The sequence below is a fragment of the Aethalodelphis obliquidens genome, unplaced genomic scaffold, assembly GCF_003676395.1.
Source record: "Aethalodelphis obliquidens isolate GAN/ISIS:26980383/991018 unplaced genomic scaffold, ASM367639v1 scaffold4, whole genome shotgun sequence".
Taxonomy (NCBI): Eukaryota; Metazoa; Chordata; class Mammalia; order Artiodactyla; family Delphinidae; genus Aethalodelphis; species Aethalodelphis obliquidens.
Window position 1 is genome coordinate 65,022,296 of NW_020837948.1, and position 23,029 is coordinate 65,045,324.

A 23,029-nucleotide genomic window follows, 5' to 3' on the forward strand; every position below is an offset into this window, starting at 1 on the left:
ACCTGGTTTGGTAGCAATAGCAACTTATTAGCTTGCAGAATAAGGATTCAGAAAGACCTCAGTAGGTACAAATGATAAACTTCAGTTCACAAAGAGAAATTTAATAGTAATAAACATAGGGTTCTGCCTTTGGACTTGACCTCTTTCTTTTAAATTGTGGAAAAATTAAATCACATAACCATTTTTAAGTGTACATTTTGGTAGTGTTAAACTTACGTTGTACAACAGATTTCTAGAACTTTTTGACTCGCAACATTGAGACGCTATACTCAGTCAACACTAAATTACCCCTCCCTCCCTTCCTTTGCCCTTGGTAACTATATTTTCTGTTTCTATGATTTGACTACTTTAGATACTTCATATGAGTGGAATCATACAGTATTTGTCCTTTTGTGACTGGCTTATTTCTCTTAGCATTATGTCCTCAAGGTTCGTCCATGGTATTGAATATAACAGGATTTCCTTTCTTTTAAAGGCAGCCATAGTATTCCATTGTTTGCATATACCACATTTCTTTATCCATTCATCTATAAACATTTGGTTGCTTCCACATTTGCTTCCATTCCATCACAGCTACTGTGAATAATGCTGTGATGAACATGGGTGTGCAAATATCTCTTTGAAATCCTGCTTTGAATTCCTTTGGATATATACCCAGAAAGGGATAGACAGATATATATATATACATATCCCCAGATTGCAGGATCATATGATAATTCTATTTTTAATTTTTCAGAAACTTCCATACTGTTTTCCATAATAGCCATGCGATTTTACATTACCACTAGCAGAAAAACAGAGTTCCAACTTCTCCACATCCTCTTCAACACCTGTTATTTTCTGTTCTTTTGATAGCGGCCACTCGGTGGACATGAGGTGGCATTTCATTGTGGTTTTGATTTGCATTTCCCTAACGATTAGTAATGTTGAGCATTTTTTCATGTTCTCATTTGCCATTGTTATGACTTTGTTTAATTAACATTTTTAAAGTGGATCACAGAATGGTGAGCCAAGGTTCAACAAGGATCACAAGAGAAATTGAAATAGAAAAGTTTATTACAGGTTTTGGAGGAAGTACACTGCATGCCTCCAGGGGTCACAGAGGGAGGTCAAGGCAGAGTGCAAACAGAGAGGCAGAACTTGGGGCACATGCCTTTATTAAGGTCTGTGGGTGGAGTGCTTTGGGTTTCCTGGCCTAGGGCTGGATGAGTCAATTCAGAGCAAAGGAGTGGGGTTTCTATAAGCCCCACAGTGGTTGTATCTAAAGGGCACATAAGGCATACAGGCATTGGGAGGCAGGGAAGAATTGATCATAGGCTGTTGGGGAAATCATATCAGGACTTGTATTTGCTTGTGACTTTGTGGCTGCAATCTAGGCCATGGGCTTGCATGGGGAAGCAGGCAGAATTTATGGTCCCTGCAGGCCACTTGACCAAACAAAATGGATGCTGAAGCAGCAATACCATGGAGTAGCTTAGCTAAACACTCAGTAGCCATTCTTGGGAGAAATGTCTATTAAATAAAGTCCTTTGCCCACTTTTTAATTGGGTTATTTGTTTTTGTTGTTGTTGAGTTGTAGAAGTTCCTTATATATGCTGGATATTAACCTCTTGTCAGATACGTGATTTGAAATTATTTTCTCCCCTTCAGCATGATGCCTTTTCATTCTGTTGATTGTTTTCTCTAATGTGGAGAAGTTTTTATGTTTGATGCAGTCCTGTTCGTCTGTTTTTTATTTTGTTGCCCGTACTTTTGCTGTCATATCCAAGAAATCATTGCCAAATCGAATGCTATGAAGCTTTCCCCCATTTGCTTCTAGGAGTTTTATAGTTTTAAGGCCTTACATTTAGGTCTTTACTTAATTTTAAGTTAATTTTTATATGGTATAAAGTAAACAGCCTAACTTTATTTCTTTTGCATGTGGATATCCAGTTTTTCCTTAACTGTTTGTCCTTTCCCCATGTGTAGTCTTGGCATCCTTGTAAAAAATTATTTAGCCGTATATGCAAGAATTTATTTCTGGGCTCTCTATTCTGCTCCGTTGGTTTTTACATCTATCTTTATGCCGGTCCACAGTTTTTTTTTCTTTAAGTTATTTATTTATTTTTGGCTGCGTTGGGTCTTTGTTGCTGCACGCAAGCTTTCTCTAGTTGCGGTGAGCGGGGGCTACACTTCGTTGTGGTGCACGGCCTTCTCATTATGGTGGCTTCTCTTGTTGTGGAGCACGGGCTCTAGGTGCACGGGCTTCAGTAGTTGTGGCTCGTGGGCTCTAGAGTGCGGGCTCAGTAGTTGTGGTGCACGGGCTTAGTTGCTCGGTGGCATGTGGGATCTTCCCAGACCAGGGCTCAAACCCATATCCCCTGCATTGGCAGGCAGATTCCCAACCACTGTGCCACCAGGAAAGTCCCACAGTCTTTTAATTACTGATGCTTTGTAATATGTTTTGAAATCAGAACATCTGAGGCCTCCAACTTTGGTTCTCCTTTTTCAAGATAGTTTTTGACTATTCAGGTCCCTTGAGATTGCATATGAATTTTAGAATGGTTTTTCCTATTTCTGTGAAAAATGCCACTGGGATTTTGATAGGGACTGCACTGAGTCTGTAGATTGTCTTGGATAGTATGAACATTTTAACAATATTATATTTTCCAAGACACAAGTACAAGGTGTCTTTCCATTAATTTTTATCTTCTTTGATTACTTTCAACAATATTTTATACTTTTCAGTGTACAAGTCTTTCACTTCCTTAAGTTTATTCCTAAGTATTTTATCCTTCTTGATGCTTTAGTAAATGTGATTGATTTTTGGATCCTGCAACTTTACTGAAATTGTTAGTTGTAATAGTTTGTGTGTGTGTGTATAATCTTTAGAGATTTGGGTATGTAAGATTATGTCATCTGCAAACAGAGGTAATTCTCTTTTCTAATTTGGATGATTTTTATATCTTTTTCTTGTCTAATTGCTCTGGCTAGAACTTCTAGTACTATGCTGATTACTAGTAGTGAGAATGGGCATCCATGTCTTATTCCTGATCTTAGATGAAAAGCTTTGAGAGTTTCACCATTGAGTATGATGTTAGCTGTGGGCTCTTCATAGATGGCTTTTATTATATTGAGGTAGTTTCCTTTATTCTTAGTTTGTTGAATATTTTTATCATGAAAGTGTATTGAATTTTGTCAAATGCTTTTTCTGCTTTTATTGTGATGATCATGTGGTTTTGGTCCATTTTATTAAATGTGGTGTATTACAGTGATTATTTTCATATGTTCAACTATCCTTCATTCTAGGTATAATTCCCACTTGGTCATGGTATATAAACCTCATATATGTTGTTGAATTTTGTTTGCTAGTATTTTGTTTAGGATTTTTGTGTCAATATTCACCAGGGAGATTGGTCCATACTTTTCTTCTGTTATCTTTGGTTTTTGTATAAAGATAATGCTGGCCTCATAGAATGAGTTTGAGTGTGTGCTCTCCTCTTCAATTCTTTGGGAGCATTTGAGAAGAACTGGTATTAATTCTTTAAATGTTTGGTAGAATTCTCCAGTGAAACCATCTGGTCCTGGGCTTTACTTTACTGGGAGGTTTTTGATGACTAATTCAATCTCAATCTCTTAACTAGTTATAGTTCTGTTCAGATTTTCTTTCTTCATGATTCAGTCTTGGTAAATTGTATGTCTCTAGGAATTTATCTATTTCTTCTAGGTTATTGAATTTGTTGGTGTATATTTGTTCATAGTTATCTTATGATCCTTTTTATTTCTATGGCATTAGTTGTAATGTCTCCTCTTACATTTCTAATTTTAGCCACTTGGATCTTTTTTTTCCTTAGTGTAGCTAAGGTTTGTCAATTTCATTGATCTTTAAAAAAAAAACTCATGGTTTCATTGACTTTTTTCCTACTGTGTTTCTTTTTTTAAAATATAAATGTATTTATTTATTTTGGCTGCATTGGGTCTTTGTTGTGGCACATGGGCTCTTCGTTGTGGCATGTGGGGTTCTCTAGTTGCAGCACATGGGCTTCTTTAGTTGTGGTGCGTGGGCTTCTCTAGTTGTGATGTGTGGGCTCTAGAGCACGCAGGCTCAGTAGTTGCGGCGCATGGGCTTAGTTGTGGTGTGTGGGATCTTAGTTCCCTGATCAGAGATTGAACCTGGGCCCCCTGCATTGGGAGCATGGAGTCTTAACCACTGGATGACCAGGGAAGTCCCCTTTCCTATTGTGTTTCTGTATTTCATTTATCTCTGCTCTAATCTTTACTATTTGCTTCCTTCTGCTTTTTTTTTTTTTTTTTGTGGTACCCAGGCCTCTCACTGTTGTGGCCTCTCCCATTGTGGAGCACAGGCTCCGGACGCACAGGCTCAGCGGCCATGGCTCACAGGCCCAGCCGCTCCGCGGCATGTGGGATCTTCCCGGACCGGGGCACGAACCCATGTCCCCTGCATCGGCAGGCGGACTCTCAACCACTGTGCCACCAGGGAAGCCCCCTTCTGCTAACTTTGAGTTTAGTTTGTTCTTTTTCTAGTCCCTTGAGGTTGTTGATTTGAGAGCATTCATCTTTTTGAATGTAAGCATTTACCATTATAAACTTCCCTTTTAGTAATGATTTTGCTCCATCCATAAGTTTTCATACCCCATTGGTTGTTTAAGGATGTATTGTTTAATATCCGCATTTTTGTGGATTTTCCTGTTTTTCTTCTGCTATTGATTTCTAGCTTGATTCCACTGTGATCAGAGAAGGTACTTATATGATTTTTTAAAAAAATTTCTTCTCAAATTTAAGATTTATTTTGTTGCTTAACATGTGGGTCTATTTTGAAGAATGTTCCATGTGCACTTGAGAAGAATGTGTATTTTGCTGTTGTTAGGTGGAGTGTTCTATGTTTATTAGGTCTGATTGTTTCATAGTGTTTTTCAAGTCCTCTGTTTCCCTACTGATCTTCTGTCTGGTTGTTCTATCTATAACTGAAAGCAGGGTATTGAAGTCTACTCCTGTTGTTGTTTTGCTGTTTCTCCCTTCAGTTCTTGCAATGTTTGCATCATATATTTGGGAGCTCGAATGATAGGGGCATATCTATTTATGACTGTTATATCTTCCTAGTGAATTGACCCTTTTATCTTTATATAAAGCCCTTCGTTGTCTCTCATGACTCTTTTTGTCTTAAAGTCTATTTTGTCTGATAGAGGTATAGCCACTCCTGTTCCTTAGGTTCCTGTTTGCATGGAATATATTTTTGTACCTTTTCACTTCCAGCCTATGCATGCTCTTAGATATAAAAGTGTAAACAGCATATAGTTGGATCTTTTTTATCCATTCAGCCAGTCTATATCTTCTAATTGGTACATTTAATCCATTTACATTTAAAGTAACTACTAGTAGAGGACTTACTATTGCTATTTTATTAATGGCTTCCCATATATCCTATAGCTTTTTTATCCCTCCTTTCTTCCCTTGCTACCTACTTTTGTGTTTCATTGATTTTATTTTTTAAATAAATTTATTTATTTATTTTTGGCTGCATTGGGCCTTTGCTGTGTGCAGGCTTTCTCTAGTTACGGTGCGCGGGCTTCTCATTGCAGTGGCTTCTCTCGTTGAGGAGCACGGGCTCCAGTCCTGTGCGCTTCAGTAGTTGTGGCATGCAGGCTCAGTAGTTGTGGCTCACGGGCTCTAGAGCGCAGGCTCAGTAGTTGTGGCGCACAAGCCCAGTTGCTCCGTGGCATGTGGGATCTTCCCGGACCAGGGCTTGAACCCGTGTCCCCCGCACTGGCAGGGAGATTCCTAACCACTGCGCCATAAGGGAAGCCCCATGTTTCATTGATTTTAACTTTTTATAGTGACATGTTTTGCTTCCCTTCTCATTTCTCTTTATGTATATTATTTAGATATTTTCTTTGTGGTCATCATTGTAATTAAATAAACTATAAAAGTTTTAACGATCTATTTTATACTGATAACACCTTTAATTGTATATAAAAACTCTACTCCTGTATAGCTCTGCCACCCCTTATTTATGACAAAAATTAGCTCTTTTTATATTGTGTATCCATTAACAGAGATTTATAATTGCTTTTGTTTTAAAAATTATTTACCAGATATTAAATGATTTACACACCTACATTAAATAATACAAGATTCTATATTTGTCTATATATTTTCCTTTACCAGGAGCTTTATATTTTCACATGGTTTTGTGTTGCTGTTTAACATCCTTTCACTTCAAGGACTCCCTTAAGCATTTTCTGTCTGTCTGGCAGGTCTAGTAGTCATGAACTCCCTAATCTTTAGTTTATCTGGGAAAGTCTTAATTTCTCCTTTGGTTTTGAAGGACAGTACTTGGCTGGCAGGTTTTTTATTTTAGTACTTTTGAATATATTATCCCACTCCCTTCTAGCCTGCAAGATTTCTACTGGGAAATCTGCTTATAATCTAAAGGAAGCTCCCTTGTATATGATGAATCATTATTCTTGGGCTGCTTTCAAGATTCTTTGTGTCTTATGACAGTTTGATGTGTCTTGGTAAGTCTTTAGATTTATCCTAGTTGGAGTCCTTTGAGCTTCTTGAATTTGTGTGTCCATTCCTGTGTCAGATTTGGGAATTTGGGGGCCATTATTTCTTAAAATAGATTCTCTGCTGCTTCCCCTTTCTTCTCCTTCTGGCACTCCAATAACGCATATGTTTTTCTGCTTGATGGTATCCCATAAGTCCCTCAGGCTCTCTTCATTTTTCTTCATTATTGTTTCTTTTTTTCTGTTCTGCCTCAGTAATTTCAAAATCCTGTCTATGAATCTGCTGATTCTTTCTTTTGCCTGGTCAAGGCTGCTGTTGAGTCCCTCTAGTAAATTTTCTTTCAGTTATTGTATGCTACGTTTCAGAATTTTCGTTTGATTCTTCTTCATTGTTTCTCTTTGTTGATATTATTTTGTTCATGCATCATTTTTCTGATTTTATTTAGTTGCCTACCTGTGCTCTCTTTTAATTCACTGAGCACCCCATAATGATAGTTTTGAATTATTTGTCTGGTAATTCATATATCTCCATTTCTTTAGGGTCACTTTGTGAAGATTTCATTTGTTCCATTAAATGTGCCATGTCTCCTTGTTTCTCTGCATGTTTCTTGTTGGGATTTTGGCATTTGACAAATCTGTCACCTCTTTCAGACTTGCAGTTTGGTTCTGTATAGGAAGGGCTTTCTCCATTCAACCTGGTTAGAGATTCTGGAGACCTCTCAAGCATTCTCTGTGGATGCATTCTCTCTGGGCGTGTGTTTGTAATCTCCTAAATGAAGAGTTTAGCTGGTTTCTACTCAGGAGTTCTTCCTCTTGTCTGTCTGCACTACTGGGACTCTCTGGTGCTACAGTAAGCAGTCATACCACTGTTTACTGGAGCTCCACATGTCTATCTGTGGTACTGCACTCTGGTGTATGATAATTGTCTTTGTTCTTAGAGACCTGCAAGTATGCACCTTGTTCCTGCCTGTGCTTGGATTCAGGCAAGACAGAAACCAGTCCTTCATACAGCACCCATTAAAAGTCAGAATTTTAGATGTGTGGGCTTCCCTGGTGACACAGTGGTTGAGAATCCACCTGCCAATGCAGGGGACATGGGTTCGAGCCCTAGTCCGGGAAGATCCCACGTCCCGCGAAGCAACTAAGCCCATGCGCCACAATTACTGAGCCTGTGCTCTAGAACCTGCGAGCCACAAGTACTGAAGCCCATGCACCTAGAGCCTGTGCTCCACAAGAAGAGAAGCCACGGCAATGAAAAGCCCGCGCACCACATTGAAGAGTAGCTCCCACTCGCCGCAACTAGAGAAAAGCCTGTGCGCAGCAACAAAGACCCAACACAGCCAAAAATAAATAAATAAATTTGTTAAAAGAAAGAATGTTAGATGTATGTCCTACCTCTTTCTCTCCCCAGAGAGTAGATGGGAGTTGGGGGTTTCCTCCCAATCACGCTGCACAGCATGAAGGGCTCTGGCAAAATAAAGTGTCCCAAATTTTCCTACCAGGATTTGATATGGTTGCTTTTGTACTTGCCTGAGGTGCAGGAATCTTTTAACTGGTTTCTTTCTCTCTCACATTAAGTATTTGACCCAAGAACTGTTGTTAAATCTGTGTCTCCACAGAGGCATGAGGGTCTAGGGCTTCCTGTTCCACCACTTTGCTGATATCATTCTGTGCTTGACCCTCTTTTAAAGGTCTTATCTGATTAGATTGGGTCCATACAGGATAGTCCCCCTTTTGATTCATTCAAAGTCACCTGGTTAGGTATCTTAACTTCATCCACAAAATCCTTACAATTTTGCCATATTCTATTGGTTGGAAGCAAGTCACAGGTTCTACCCATATTCAAGGGGAAGGGATTACACATCAAGGGTCAGGAATCATGGAGACTATGTGAGAATTCTGCCTACCATACTAGTCCTATCTTAGTTGGTGGTATGGGTACTTACAGAGAGGCCAGAGCCTAACCTCAAGTGCTTCCAGGACCTATATTAAATCTTGGCATAGAAGTGTTTTGACTCCACTTACTGGTAAAAATGGGACTCTTGTTCTGATGCCAGCCTCTTCTCTCATTAGCTGAGGACCTGACAAAGGCTAAAGGTACATGAGGTAGGCTCTTATCAAAGATTTTATTTTCCAGTAAATGACTACATTTAAATTTCCTGGTGCTTCACAACCCAAGAGCTTCACTCCATTGTTCCCTGAATGTTCCATATCTTCTGAGCCTTTGTTTGGGAAGTCTTAGGTATCACTGAGTTGTACAAAACAGAAACCCACTCAACTGAGCTTCAGAAAAAAATGAGAGGATTTTTAGTGTGGATCTAGAGGAATCGCCCAGAATCCAAGAATATTAATTGGGCTTTATCAGGAACTGAAACCAATAACTGGAAATCTCTCAATCTCTGTGTAATGTTACCTTCTGGAGCTACTTCATTCTTTCTACTTTTTCAGCTTCTCAAAGCATACAGTAGAAAATGGCTTTGTTACAATAGAAATTTTAGTACCTACTTACCATGTTTATACAAGTCTAGTACCTGCTCTTGTCTAGAATCACTACCCCGATTCCAAATTCTTGAGAAAGAGAATCTAATTAGTCCAATTTGATTTAGCTAAAGCCTCTTGATTTCAGCTAAAGCCTCTTATTAGTTCTGTAAAAGTTTTGTTAAATACATAAATAATTTTCTACGTTATGATGTGTGGAAAAATAAATTTGTTCTCTATTTTTCAAATATTTACATTACATTTATTTACTTATTTATCTAATACTTTATATCATGTTAGGTTAGCTACAATCCCACTACAGTACTGAGTAGTGGTGGTAATGATGGGTATCTTCATTTTCCCTGTGTTTAGTGGGAATGCTTCTACAATTTCACCAGGATGTCTTTTTGATTTACCTCCTGACCCATTAGTTGTTCAAGATTATGTTGTTTAATGTCCACACATTTGTGAATTTTCCAGTAAAGGTGTTATCAGCTTAAGATAGACTTTATATCTATAAGATGTTTTATGGGAGCTTCATGGTAAGCACAAAACAAAAATATACAGTAGACTCATAAAAGATAAAGGAAATCAAAGCATACCACTATGAAAAACAATGAATTCCAGTGGTACTACAGCAGTCTTTAATCTACGGCTAATTGTTCCCCATTACTGAGGCAAGACTATTCTATGTACTCTACCTGATGCCTGTGACTCATGAGGTTTTCCACATTTGCTGATGGAAATGGGCATTTTTATTCATTTTTTGTGAGCACAGGGCACTGTTACCTCAAATCCTTTCAGGCAATTTTTTATCCTGCCCTGAGGACTTTCCACACACATGTGCTGATCAGTACTCAGCTGAATTGAAAACGGGGACCCTACACAGATCTCTGGAGTTCTTTCTGTGCAGCTCTCTCCACTTCATTATTTTGCCCTGTGGACTACACCTCCCTTGCTGTCCTGGACTCTGAGCTCCACGTCCTCAATTTAGGGAGTCTGCCAGGCTTGCCTGGGCTCCCCTTCCATGATCCATGGCCTGGAAATACTCTCAAGGTAGTAGTAAGCTAGAGACAATTGTAGACTTCACCTCTTTTTTCCCCCTTGTCCCTCAGGGATCACTGTCCTTCACTGCCTGATGTCCAGTATTTGAAGATCATGATTTCTTATATTTTATCTGTTTTGGGTATTTTTAGGAGAGAGGATAAATCCATCATGGCCAGAATAATCAGTACCAACAAACTTACTCTGAAACATACATGGAAAAATAAAAATGTACATATACCTGAGCCAGTTTTGAAAATAGGAGCAAAAAGGGAAGATGATTCTCTGAGTGTTATCTCCATACCATAAGCATCAGCATCACCTAGGAACTTGCTAGAAATGAAAATTCGTGGGCATCAACCCAAACCTACTTAATCAAAAGCCCTTTAGGTGAGGCCGAACAAGCCCTCCAGGTGACTGATGTGGCAAAGCTTGACAATGCTTGACAATCACTGATATATACATATATATATATATATGAAGTTTTAGTTAAAAAAGAAACATAGTACATAAAAGCAAATATAGAAAAATGTTAATGGAAGACTCTAGATGATAGACGTTCCTTATAAAGCTTTCAAATTTGCTGAAAAAAAAGGTATAGGTATAAGAACAGAAAAACAGACCAAAAGAACACTATAGAGAACTCAGAAAGTCTGTGTATACAGAGGTATTTGATATACAATAAAGATTGCATCACAGATCAACAGAAAGAAGTAGGCCTGTTTAGTAAATGATGTAAAGAAAACAAGGAATTGATCCCAACATTAGGCCATAAACCATGGTGGACTCTAAATGGATTAAAACCTAAATAATAAATATATATATCTAGTAGAAGTAAATGTGAGAAAATAGCTTTTTGACTCAGCAATGGGGAAGACTTAAGAACAATAAAGCATAATGATATACTTTATTGTTGACAAGTTGATAGATTCGTCTTCATCTACGTTAAACTTTTTTGTAAACAAAATACACCATAAACAATGTTAAACAGACTGGACCGGGAACACATATTTGCAAATGTCCAAAAGGAAAGGAGAGTAATATCAAGAATGGACAAGGAACTACTACAAATCAGCCTTGAAAACATCAGAAAAATGGGAAAAGGGAATAGGACAATTACAGAATGGTAAACCTTAATGGCTAACAAGTATATGTACTTGTCAAACCACGGGTAATTAAAGGAATGAAATTTAAACCAATGTCAAAATACAATGTTATATTCATCAAACATGCAAAAGTTAGAAAGTCACATAGTACTATTTGCAAATGTGGAGAAATGAGATCCATGTTTAGCTAGTGAGAGCATAAACTGGTGCAGACTGTGGAAAAGTATTTTTACTGGTATTTTGTGAAATTAATAGTATCTATGACCTAGCAATTGTACTCCTAGGTACATATTCTAGACAAATTTTCACACAGGTTCAAAAAAATGAAATAAGGATACTCACCACTGTGGTGTTTATGGCAACACTGGGTGAAGTGGAGGCATCAAAAGTGTTCATCACTATAAAAATGGATAAGTCAAATGCAGTGGAGTCAACTATATGTATACACATCATTGTGTGACCAAAAAAAAAAAAACAACCCTAGAGCCTGTTGCATTTACTTGTATAAATAAAAAACACATAATACTGAATGTCTATTCTTTGTATAATCATTATTCACCACATGAATTCCAACTTAAGATTTTTCTAATATTTTACATCCACATTATTTATCAATACTAAGGACATTTATTTCTGCTCTACAAGTGGTTTTGGTCACATTATTTCTTGGATCCCAAATTTACTTTTGAGATTAAATTTTCATTTTATTCCAATATATCCCCTGGTACCTCTTCTGGAGAGGCTATATATATGGGAGGTAAATTTTGAAACCTTGAATTCCTGAAACTGTATTTTGCTTTCAGACTTAAATAACCTTAAAGTTTTGGATATATTGCTTTACTGTATCCTTGCATCCAATGATGCTGATGAAAATTGTTAGTCAATCTGATTTTGTTCACTTTGCAAGTAATTTCCTTCACATTTTGGAACTTTGCATGGTGTCCTGATCTGAAATTTCATGAAGATCTATTTATAAGTTTGTTCATGTTACAGTTTTTGTTATGAATGGACCCATTGATCTGAGGACCTATGCTGTTCTTCAGATCTAGGACATTTTCTTGAGCATTTTTTCTCATTCTGTATCTATCTCCTGCCTTCTCCCTTTGAACTCCTATTGGATCCAAGTTGGAACATGAAGACTATTCCTGTCTCACTTCACACTATTTCTTAGTTCTTTTGCATTACATTCTATGGAATCCAAATCTAAGAGAGTTGATTTGCTCTTTAGGTGTATACTTCCTACTTAGCACAGTTGTTGAATTTGTGACAAATTCTACTTTACATTATAAAGATATTTAAATACTTTCATAAGTTTCAGAAGATATTGCTTTTAAATAGTGATTTCTTTGGTGACATTCATGGTGATGCTTTTCTTCAATTGTTCAGTAACTCTTGTTATCATCGTAGTATGAGCTTGAACTGCAGTAAGCGAATAACCTTCTCAAACTACCTGCACTGATGGTGAGTGAAGGCGATATTACACTGGGTAGGCCACGCCACTTCAAAATGGCCGCACTATTTTATTCTAATCTAAGCATCCATACGCATTGCTCCTGCCTTGGGCCAGACATCTCCTGCACATTGCTTGGCATAAAAAAGGTGGTTGTCCTAACCAGTTTCTCATGATGCAGCACCCAACCATCACTAGAACTCCTGCTTGATCCACTGTCCTGTCTCTACTTTTGAGGTATCCCTGAAGCCAAATTCACCTTTTGTGGTAGAATCTTCTGGCCCTACCTGCCCTAGGTCTTCCAACAATTCCTTGAAGTTTATCCAGTGTACACCTTTATTTTCCAAAACTTTGGAAATTAAATACTTTTACCTATCATAGTATTAAATCATCTTTTGTCACTTCTAGGGATATGGATGGGAAGGGGAGCATGAAGGATGAGCCAGTGTACAACCTTGAACAATTTACTTTGGGAGATAAGCCTGCATATGGTTCTCGGGAAAACAAATGCTCCTTTGAAGGATGATCCAAATGTAAAGGAAATGTTTTAATATCCATTCTGGGATGGCATTAGTTCTGAGTATTAGGTTTGGCCCTTCATGAAGATGGGGAGTCCTACAATCATCTACCCTAAGAACTCATGCTCCACATACTAATTTTTCTTCAATTTTAATTTTATTTCTTCATTTTTAGCTTATTTTTCTTTAAGTTTCCTGACAAGGAAATTAGTTGGGAAGAACATATAAAAAAAAGATCCTTCTAAAGCTCTGCCTTGGAGGAACAAAACTGGTTTGATTAGATTAAAGCAAGGTCAGTTGAGGAAAAATATTTATCGACAATGTTCTTCATACAAAACAAAAATAGCTTTATTGAATCACAGGGTTGGGGGCAGGAAAGCATACATGAGCTTTTCATATTTCATCCTGAAATCAGATTGAGGGCTGACTGAGAAGCTAGGTTGGCCAGATGAAATCCCATGAAAGTTTGTAACTGTCCCTAGTTGTTATATTTGAAAAAGGGAATTATAACAGTAGCATCATTTTTCAGTCTCTTTCTTAAAAATTCTACTGAGGTATTTTCCCCAAATAAACCTTCTCAGTTTAGAATGCTGCTTGGATTTTAGGACTGTACATTTTTGGAGACCGTAAATTTTAATTCCGCAAATTGCTTCACAAAGAGTATGCGAAGTCCTAAAAAGAAAATGGCATTCTCTTAAGATTTTTCCAAAACTATAAATGACTGTGTTTGCTACCCTGCTGGGCTTAAAATTCTGCAGAGGTAAAGAAACAGCAGCTTTAGATATAAGATAGTCAACCTTTTCTGAATTCTATTATTAGAAACAAAAGGATTACCTAAAGGTTTGAGCTGGCTACTTATATAATCTAGACTACCTTTTAAAATTGCTTGTTCCCTTGTTCATCATCAATTATGTGTATTCATTAACTCTTTTAATGAAACAAAATTATTCTAATTTTGATTTCAATATATCGTTCATAAGAAATCTATTTATTATACATTAAACCAAAAGTATAAGCTAATAAGAACTTCAACAAAGAATGAAAAAAATACCTTTTCAAGTAGATGTGACTGATCACCAATCATGAACTGAAAAGCATTTCCATCCCAAAGGCTTCCTTCAGAAGTAAAAAATAAGGTAAACCTACACTTCTTCCATACCCAGAAATACGAGGGATTAAATGTTCTTAAAGAATTTTTCAAGTATATACACAGCTTCAAGTCCAAAGAGGTCAGAAAAATATTTACAAAATAAATGTGTAGGGAGTTTTAGAATTTCATGGACTCAGAGGAACCAATGATTCCTTAATGAATCAGCATAAAACTTTAGTTTGTGTAAACAATTTTGTGCTGGACGTATAATTTTTAACGGTTTAAAATTTTAGGGTGGTCAATTTTAAATGCTGTTACTAAAAATAAGAGTTTTGGTTTTGATGGTTTGCTACATAATACTTATTAAAAATAAGTATATCAATTATGGGCATGGGCCTTAACTACAGATTACTCAATAATATATAAACTAAAAATGTCTTTTCTATTTCCTCAAAAGATTTAAATTATTACTCTTTTATTCAAATTTTGAAATTTTATCATTACCAAAACAAAAATTCTAATGAAGAATTCTTGTTATTTAATTTTAATTTTCCAGTATTTTAGGAGAAAACTTTGGCTATTTAAGTGCAAAACTATTTTGCTATTAGTTTTTTAAGTTATGTGTCATGTTACTCATCTTCTAACAAACTTTCTTACTTGACTTTGTGTGTTACGAGAACATTAAAATTTTTTTAAATTAACTAGAATAGAAGAAAATACTAGTGTATATAACATTTGTTGTACTTGTAATATTTCAATATAATGTGCAGACAACTAATTTAAGGTTAGATCATTGATGAATCAATTGTTCTTTGTGGCTTATTTCCTTTTCCAAAATCACAGTCTGTGTATCTGATTCAAGCTAAAGAAGTTGAAAATGTCAGAATTATACCTATTTTTTGTATTCCTTATTAAAAGCAGAATGTGACTGTGAGAAGTTGACTGAAACCAATAAAAAATGATGGGAGTAATTTTAGAATGCCAAAATTAATATTTTAAAATAAACTATGAATAAAGGGAACACCAAGGCTTGTCTTAAAGAAGCTGTTTGTCATTTTTTAGAGATTACAACACACATACAATAAATGAATTTTATCAAAATACAGCACATTTTGTCTACTATATCCATAAAAATCAATTCCTATGTAAATAGTACTGAAAATCAACTAAAATGAGTTAAAATTTACAAAGAGTTGTTAAAGGGCTTCAATCAATATTATTAAAACTATACAGTACAATAACCAATTGATAACATCTTAAAAGAAGTGCAGTATTGGAGTTCACATCTTTTTAAAAGTACTGCCTATTTACTCTGACTAGCAAGAAACAAACGAGTCCAACTCACTTTTGCAAAAATAATGCAGATTGCTGTTTTCGCTAGTCTTATAGAAGACTTAACCTTAAAACAAGGTTGAAGAACAAAGCGTAACAGATTCAAAATTCCAAAATTATATTTCTTAGTAATTAAAAATGAATTGCAATAACTGAATATTGCTCTAATGAAACGCTCAGACTAGCCTCGACTAAAAACAGTTATTGGTCTTCTATGGCACTTTTTTCTGGTCCAAATAACCATGCAGTAATTCTTACCATTGCATGTCACTCAAATTTTATTTGATTACATAGACAGAACAAAAACAAATAAAATTAATGGTTTGAACAAAATTAATAAACCTCTATCAAATAATTGTTACACTAACGAGGAACAAAGGCAGTTGGTGGTAAAACACTATTACACTGATACACTTAGAAACCCTTTAAAGACTCTGAAATGTCGAGTTCACATTTAATGTTACCTGTAGGAACAGCCCTTTATCTGAACACCATTACACACTGGTAGGCCTCAAGGACCCATCCCTTTGCTCTACAACTCTCCACAGCAATTCTCTATCACTGTGCCAGTTTCACAAACTTGCTTTGGTTTCCTAGCTCCATGCGTACTGTTTCCTTTTACTTTACCAAGGCAATGTTGAGGCCAAACAAAATCAAGAGGCTTTCCTAAATCTTCTTACATTTTGTGTTACAGCAACACAATCTTAAAACTGGCCATTTCAGTTTCATTTGTTGCTTAAAATAAAAATTATAAATTAAGATTAAAATGGAGTACTAATTATAAAACAAATTGCAAGTACCACCATTTGCAAAAAATCAAGGAATTTCTGCATCACGGAAAATGCATGGACCAAAAAAAAAAAAAAACAAAAAGGAAAGAAAATGCATGGACATGCATCTACAGAAGAGTTAAAAATTTCCTGTGACTAAAAAATTGAAACTTGATTCACTAGTAGCAGATGTAGAGTAATGGCTATGACAAGAACAGATCCTGAAGAGCTCATAAAATGCAATTATTGTCTTTTTTATTTCTTTAAAAAGACATCACATTTTTTATTGCATTATTCTATTAATAAAAACACATTAACAGCTGTTTTTTTTTCATTCTTTGCTTCCAGATTTTTATAGGAAATAACTGTTTTAATCTGGCCTTGGAAAGTGAACCCACCAGCACCACCTTCACCTACTCATTCTTCAATTCAATATGCACATAGCAAAAGCCAACACTTTGAATCTCTTGCCCACTAAAAAAAAAAAGTTTCAGCAGAAAAACATTAATACCAGTTGAATAAAAATAAGGGCATAAAAGCTATGAGATAGATAGCTCTGCCATCTGTCTCTGGGCTACAATCAAGGCTAACTAGAGCCTTGCACAGAGTTCAATCATGTGTATGAAATCCAAAAATAAACCTACACTCTATACAAAAACAACATACATTTGTTTTTGTAGCCTTGACTGCTATGTTTAAAAACCTAAAAGTTTTATATGGTATGAATTCAACAGTCTCCCCTATATACTGTACAGTGGTTCTTTCCCTCTAACCACAAATTCCATTATTTCATTAATGTACAAATTTGAACATATTTGAGTTCTTTATATATAAAAATAGTCAAAATATTAATTTCCCCTGCAAGTATCTTCCAATAAATCTTGCTGTCTCTCCATTTTTTAGTCCACAGCTCTTATGAGGAAACCTCTCGTACAATGATGAGTTCTACTGTGTTCTGGAAAGTTTTTAGCAAGGACACTGCTTGTCCATGTTCAATATTGATAAAACTGTAGCCATTAGCCTAGAAGAAAGAAGAAAAAAGCTTAAAAAAAAATTTCATAGTCATTTATTTGCATTTGTGCATTTGAATTTTTGCCAGCTCACAAACCTGGCAGAAAATAAGCATCATTTTGGCAATTTAAAACAACATCTAGACTCCTGGGCCCTACCCCATCTCTATGGAAATAAAATCTCTGAAGGTGGGACCCAGGACCTGTATCTTGCCCACATTTTCAGATGATTCTTACATAGCAACCTGACATTAGGAAGCACTTGTCTAAGACAGTGTCAGACATGGTGTTGTGTGTATACGCTAAGGTACAACTGAGGTCACCAAGCTGCAAGGGTAAAAGAGGTCAAGGCCTAGTCTTTCCATTGCCTAGGAGCCACCAGATCAAGGACACTACACTTCTTATAATTTAAGCTAAACATCTAATGATGTTTTACTATACATCAGACACACAGTTCTAAGTGCTTCTTGTGAATTAAATCCTTTAATTCTCGTAACACACAGAGGAGATTCTTTCATCATCTTATTTTAGAAGAAGTTAACATTCGTAAACTTAAACAAAAGGCTAAGATATATTCCAAAAAATGCTAAGGTTTATTTAAAAATATCAGTATGATCTTCCAAGGTACAAGGTGGAAATATTTTAAGCTATGAAAGCACTGGAGAGTAGCCTATAAGAAACGCCACTGTTTTCATCCACAAGTATTTAAAGATATCTTCATAAAATGCTTACTTTCAAATCTGGCATTTAATAATCCCTTGATGAGGAAGGCAGATGTTATAAAACAAAAAGTAATAAAAAAATGTATCTTAGTTACCTGAATAATTTTATCACCTGGTTGCAGTAATTTTGATGCTGGCCCTTCAGGCTGTACCCTTGTTACAAATATACCCTTTAATAACAACAAAAAAGATAATTATTTGATGGAATTTGATAATTATTTGATGCATAAATAAAACAGTACCAAGGAGCAATCTTTTTTTTAATAGTATGCAAATATTTGAATTGTGGTGCAAGTTTTCTCCCTGTCTCCTCTGAATAATATTGTGACCACGCTATGTTATTTGTGCTTCTGGTAATTCTTACTTTAGTGATTTTTATTAAAGTGATAAAAAAGTTACTTCTATAGATGTGAAGAAAAGTATTAACAATTAAAAAATCACTTCACAATATAATGAACATTAAAAATTTTTGGTTAAATTTGTAGCCCTTAAACAATTTGAGCTGATCACATTTCAAAACAAAAAGCTGAACAATACAGAGGGAAATCACAAGGTGATGTCTGTCTATATCTATATAAATATGTTAGATTTTTACTTATACATAAAAGGTACTAATTTAGTGAATAAAAATTAATGAGCATTTCAAGGATATATAAACAAAACTCACATCGTCATCAGGTCTGAATGGGTTTCCTCTTCCCCCAACCCCTCCTGATATGCTAAATCCAAGTTCTGGATCCTTGTCAACTCTCACTCGAATCTGAGTTAATATGGAAATAAACTTATTACTAATATCAGAAAAAGCTATAATACAATAATAACCACACTGGTAAATTAAGTTCAAGAAAACATAAATATGTAAGAATTCAACTAAAATAAATATTTGGGCAGATGAAATGAAACTACAATGTGAAATATTATGTTAATGAGTTAGTGAGTTAAAGGCACAGCTGGGATTATAAAGCATAGCTCCTAAATTAACCTATTGCTATCTTATGAGGATATGCAACAAATTAATGTTGACTTTATATATTTTGGACAGCACGGACTTTAATGACATAGAGCATACACACAAAACATGTATTTTATTATCAGTTTCCATTTGTAGAACATCTAAATTACATAGTATTTCTGACTACTGGATGTTTCATAAGACATCTGAAAGATCCCTGGGTGGTTGTTGGATATTAACTCATTTCCTAAATCTGTTTATATGCTTCAAAGGAGTTGGGATTGATGATCAATCAATACTATTTTTTACAACCAAGCTATAGAAAAAGATGCAAGAACTAAACTTTTGTTATAAAACACTCCCTTTCCCCAGAGACCAAAACAAAATGAATGAAGCATTTGTTCTCTAAGTTTCTAATAATAATATTTTATTAATAAACTATCAAAATATATGAATATATAACTGTTGACTTTTTAAGTACTTTGTAAGATTTAATTCTCAAAGTAGTCTGGAGACTATAGGCCAGTTTCAAAAGCTAACTATCAAATAACAATTAGCAAACTATAATATGCCATTCAAGTTTAACGGTCTACTATTTTTATTCCTGAAGAAGGTCCGATTACTGGAGTATCATCATCAACCAGTTTTGGAAATACAACCACCTTAGGAAAAAAAAAAATCATGCCCTCAATACTATCCTATATCAATTTATCAGAACAGGGGGGATCATACTGTCAAGTTAAACCACAAAGTTTAATACCTTATAAACTTAACATGAAACCAAGCCATTAAACAAAACAGTAAAAACTATGTTAAAATTCTGTATGGATTTATTGCTGTAATTAAATAACCTATAAAATACATTAAAAGCTTAGTCTCATATTCCAAATATTCTTGATCATTCTTACCTCTTGCCTTGCCAGTTCATGGCCTTGTCTAGGAGAACAATGGGGCTGTGTGTATGGAGGCTGGTGGGCCACTTTCAGCATCAAGTAATCAATTAGTTGTTCTCTAGAGGGATGCCTTGCCACAGATGCCTGAGGAAGGGGGTGATGTATTTGACTATAATTTGCCTGAGGCCTGAGAGGCTGGCCCATCTGTCCATTACTCAAAGGCATCTAAGAAAAACATGAAGTCTCTTAAAATGACCAATAATAATGCCTTGTTACAAATATTTGGATGTTCTTCTTGGAGCAATACAAAAGCACTAGAGTTTAACATTCTAAATCACACAGTATCACGCCATGTGTGCCATTTTTTCTAATTTTACACTTTTAAAAGAAAAAAAACTGTTAATGTCTTAATTCTAAGCTTGTCTGAGTGCTCGCTGATAGATTCACTCTTCAAAAGTTTCAAATTAAAGTACATCATATCTACATTTAAAATTATTTGCTTTTCTGTAAGCTTAACCCAATGTTAAAATGGTAAACAGTATGTCAAATTTTAACATTTAAGTAAGCCCATTAAAAGGGCATCTCTTCCCATACTATACTTAATCTCTCACATACACTCAAAATATGCATTTGCTGATGCTTTTCTTTAGAATGAAAGTATAAGTAGTTTTGTGGTAGAAGTTTTTCATAATCTGAGTATATTCTTCTACCTCTATTCTTTCCTCTCCAGAATTAAAAAGCCAATCTAGCTATGCAGTAGAAAATTGATTTATTCCTTGTGTGTGTGTGTGTGTGTATCAAGTTAGGAATTTTTAAACTCTCTAAGTATTAATTCCATAGAATGTTAACCACAAAAATTAAACCATGACATTTTATTTTGCTTTTTTCACAAGCTAAACAAAAACTCCATATTATTCTGTTGCTGTTAAAGAAATATCTTTGTCTTAAAGTCTCTTGTTTTTTAGATTTAAAAATAACCTTTATGGAAATGTGATAATAGCTTACTTCTGTTAATGTGAGGAATCTATCTGAAAAATAAGAGGTTATATTTACATTACAAATATTTGCATATAAAGAAATTTTTGTGTAGAAGAAGAAATAAGTACATTTAAGCGATTCAGTCATTTAAAACTTCATTGTTAACTATTAACCCACAAGGAAATTAGAGAAAAACTGTGATGATTTGCGTCCCATTTCCCTAAAATTATCCAAAGTAGAAAAGTTTGGGAAAACATTATGGCAATAGTTTCAGAACTATGTATTATCTTCTTATGTTCATCTTGCTGAGGAATACAAAGTTTGGTTTTGGTGAATAATATTTTTACTTTAAAAAAAAGTTCTCTTTTTCACTGTATTATACTTGAGAACTTAGTTAATTCTGAGGCCTGGGAATACACATGAGTGTTTCATGACAGGGCACAAAGATATTATTCTCTCACAAATTTTATGTTGGTTGGAGAGAAGAGGTGCTATATTATCTCTTTTTTAAAAATACTGTGGTTGTTTCCCACTTGATCACTGTAGATTTGAAGCAATTAATCCTCCTAGGAGTACTTAAATAGTTGTGCAGTTATTTTATTATTTTTGCATAACTCTGTAGACAGCACTTATGTTAGCACAATTTATTCCTACATGCAGATTTAATACCTTTCTCCTGGGGAGAATACTCCAGACAATAACTACTTCTGACCCATTCTTAAGACTCCCTGACACCTAGAAATTAGACATACCTGAATGTGTAGAACACATTCTACATCAGTGTTAAACATAGCCATGGAATATACTAAGCTATGATTAGCAGATAACTCAGGAGAATAAAAAGCATAAAACAAACTCAGTAACCCAAACCAGAAAATGGATATTAAAAAGAAAAAAGAAATTGGATAGCAGAAAAAGAAACTCGACAGCAATTAAAAGAAAAACAACAAAAAAGGGTAAAATAAATAAATACGTACAAACTTACATGGCTGGATTCCTACTCTCAAGAACAATGTAGAAGTTTATATAATACATAACTATGCTTCACAATTATAACTGGTTATACTAGGGATATGGGCTTAGTTAAGATGAAGAACAGCTGAGGAAAATACTAAAGAAAAGAATTATCTATCCAGCATTGGTGACAAAAAAGTAAACTCTCTAAATGAGTGATGCTTTAGTTATAAAAGTAGTAAGAATACAACCATCATCTATTCTACCATATACAAAAGTCTTTCAAGGTGATTTCTAATTACATTTAAAGTATGTTAAAATGCCTTCATCCTCCAATGAAGAATTTAAGACGGGTTCATATTTAACTCTCCAAACAGTTTTACTATCAGGAATGCCAAAAAGTAGGAGATACTACAGAAATCCAAAAATAACAAAATGATTCTTCAGTGTGGAAGAAATCATGGAATAAACTAAGAAACAGCAGAGTGAAATTTCATTTCATATTTCTCAATTATTAAAAAAAAACCCTTACTAATCAAGAGGTGAAGGCCCTCAAAAAAGCATTTTCAGCGTTAAAGCATATATGATATTTCTTAGTTCAAAAGCTGTAAAACACAATAAGCTCACAGATACTACTTCATTCCCTGAGCACCTACTTTCATCAAGCTGTCTGGAAGAACATCTTTGTGACTAAGTGTAGCTGACGGGTAGTTCTGCTGTCCTGAAATGAATATATCATCTTGACAAGGATCTCCTGCACAGGATGTCTGGGGATGCTTCAAATGAGGGGGAAATAAAAAATAAACAAATAATGATCTTTAAGATGTGAAACCAAAATGATGATGACACTTCAGAGGAGATACTGCTAGACAATGGAAAGATGAAGAACCAAATCAAACATTACCATCATAACTACCATCGATATTAGCACCTTTATAATGGGTGTTAACTATATTTATTTATTTATTATTGTGGTAATCACTTTGTAATACATACATATATCAAACCATCATTACGTATACCTTGAACTAATATAATGTTATATATCAGTTATATCGCAATAAAACTGGAAAAAATAGTACCTTTAACAGTCTTTCAAAGTTACATGGCAAAATGTTTGTTCTTACAATGTGTGAAAAGTACATACGAACATATACTGTTAAGATATTCCTTTATAATACTTTTAGTTTTATTTACAGTAATACCTAGCTTTTAACACTTTGAGC

General features: G+C 35.1%; 1 protein-coding gene across 13 annotated transcripts in view; it reads right to left on the reverse strand.

Moving 5' to 3' along the window:
- Positions 1-13,738: 13,738 nt before the first annotated feature.
- Positions 13,739-23,029, reverse strand: part of ERBIN (erbb2 interacting protein) — a 109,546-nt gene continuing 100,255 nt past the window's right edge. For 5 of the 13 annotated variants that reach the window (XM_027100973.1, XM_027100975.1, XM_027100976.1 and 2 more), the window contains 5 exons: positions 22,460-22,579; positions 19,887-20,096; positions 18,694-18,786; positions 18,122-18,196; positions 15,226-17,315 (listed from right to left, as the gene is read on the reverse strand). In XM_027100973.1, coding sequence (XP_026956774.1) covers positions 17,208-17,315; positions 18,122-18,196; positions 18,694-18,786; positions 19,887-20,096; positions 22,460-22,579 — 606 coding nt within the window. In that variant the 3' untranslated portion in view covers positions 15,226-17,207. Of the gene's footprint in view, positions 17,316-18,121; positions 18,197-18,693; positions 18,787-19,886; positions 20,117-22,459; positions 22,580-23,029 lie in introns of those variants that run through there. The other 8 variants (XM_027100983.1, XM_027100984.1, XM_027100974.1 and 5 more) reach the window with 7 other exon arrangements.